This window comes from Gloeophyllum trabeum (assembly GCF_000344685.1).
Source record: "Gloeophyllum trabeum ATCC 11539 unplaced genomic scaffold GLOTRscaffold_00009, whole genome shotgun sequence".
Taxonomy (NCBI): Eukaryota; Fungi; Basidiomycota; class Agaricomycetes; order Gloeophyllales; family Gloeophyllaceae; genus Gloeophyllum; species Gloeophyllum trabeum.
In genome coordinates, this window is record NW_006920418.1 from 77227 (window position 1) to 79007 (window position 1781).

At 55.5% G+C, this 1781-nt stretch overlaps 1 protein-coding gene across 1 annotated transcript; it reads right to left on the minus strand.

Moving 5' to 3' along the window:
* Window positions 1-346: 346 nt before the first annotated feature.
* GLOTRDRAFT_116647 (uncharacterized protein) lies at window positions 347-1301 on the minus strand. Its single transcript, XM_007869083.1, has 5 exons — window positions 1252-1301; window positions 1087-1192; window positions 968-1031; window positions 757-907; window positions 347-688 (listed from the first exon to the last, which is right to left on the minus strand). The coding sequence occupies exons 4-5, from the start codon at window positions 802-804 to the stop codon at window positions 449-451; spliced, it is 288 nt and encodes a 95-aa protein (XP_007867274.1). The 5' UTR covers window positions 805-907; window positions 968-1031; window positions 1087-1192; window positions 1252-1301; the 3' UTR covers window positions 347-448.
* Window positions 1302-1781: the final 480 nt, after the last annotated feature.

Sequence of the window (1781 nt, forward strand, 5' to 3'; positions counted from 1 at the left end):
TCTCAAGTCGCTAGGGGTCTCCGAAATAACTCACCTCCAACTCTATCCCATCCTGACGAACGCACTCGCCACGAGTTTCGCGCGTGCAGAGGTCCTGCTTTTGACGGGGAGAAGTGTTATTCAGTTATTAGGCCATGTTTTGCAGTTGGAACGTCGGGCTCCGTTAAGGTGGCTCTCTCTGGAGATTGTCGAAGAGGAGTGGTTGGGCATATCGGGTCTCTTGGAGCCATGTCGGGATACGCTGGAGACCTTGCTTCTGACAAACATATCAAATCATTCTATCCCACCGATGGAATCGTGTAACCCGTGGCCCCGTATGTCCCACCTCCGTATCCACAGTATTTCAGTCCCCGACTCGCCCATATTCACATCGCAGAACTTGCCGGTGGTGTTCCCGAACCTTCGGCGTCTTGAGATCCCATACCGTGCTGTACGCCAAGTGAATACCTCACGAGACGAGATGGAATGGCGGTCGCTGCACTCGTTTGCGGGAACGGCAGTTACTTGGGTCTCGCTCGGCCTCATGTGTCAGCTCTCTGAATTGGCACTGGACTTTGACAAGCCAGCGTCGGTCGGAGCGGGCACTCCTCCACATACTGCTCCATATCTCACTGCGGCGCTGACCAAAGCGCGACCTCGCTGCTTGATTCTTGGCATGTTGGATGCGTGTAAGCCGGGTAGCGATGAGCTGCAACAGGAGCTCTGCAAGCCGTCTCTCTGGGAGATTTCACCGATGCTGGAATACGTGGAACTGACCATATACGAGGGGCCGTGCACCCGGCTCATAGAATTTTTGGTGAGCATTTCGAGGCGACACTTCACTTGCAGCGCTGAATGGTTTTCAGGCTAGGTTCTGCGAGTCGCTCCAAGCAACACGCCTGTCGTATCTGTCACTCGCCGTCTCAAGCTGTCGATCGAAACCGTGGTCAGATACGTGGCTCGGGCGTGAAGAAAATACGGTCTCTACCACGGAATTGCTGCGAGATGTCACGACATGCGTTCAGAACGTTCTCTCGACCGGGCCAACGTCGCTGAAATACCTGGAGATCAGCGTCTGGGACCGCATAGTAAACAGTAAAGTTAGACGTTTATATAGGGTTTGGAGGCCTGCCAGAGTCACTGGCTTGGGGGGGACCTTCGACGATGCTCAAGTATTAACGGAGTTTCTCGGTATCGACTGTGACTGTCGCGTCTGTAGTAAAAAGGTCTCTCGGGAGGTGGTTATTTTGATAATTGATATCTCTTACCTACCTCGGAGTACCAATGTCGAAGGATAACCTGTAGCTATAGCTGAGGCTGCCTCGAGGCAGCCCGGCCAGAGGTGGAACTCTGAATTCGAGTCAACCGAGTCGGCTCAGACATGACCCGAGGCAATTACCGAAAGCAGAGGGCCTGCTCATTCCGACACTACTCAAGGATCGCTGAAGGCTGTCGCTGCCGTTCTAGAGTGTCATCTTACCGGCCGCTGCTGGTGCCCAAGATATTCAGATATGACGCTCTCAGTGCGCTCCGTATTGTTTCTCGTCGCTCTCGTGGCATCATGCACCTTAAGCACATCCCTAACACCTCAGTCGATCTTCAGCCCACTCGATGCCAATACCATCGGCGGCGACACCGCGCCGCTCCGGATACCGACAGTCCACGAGTCGGCCGTGCAAGGCCGGCGCATCATGCACCTTACCACCATCGGCACCCTCAGCACCGTCTTCCCCTCGTCCGAGCCGTCCGCCGCGCCACTGGAGAACGTCCCGCCGGCTCGAAGGCGCCCCCCATCGGGCTGA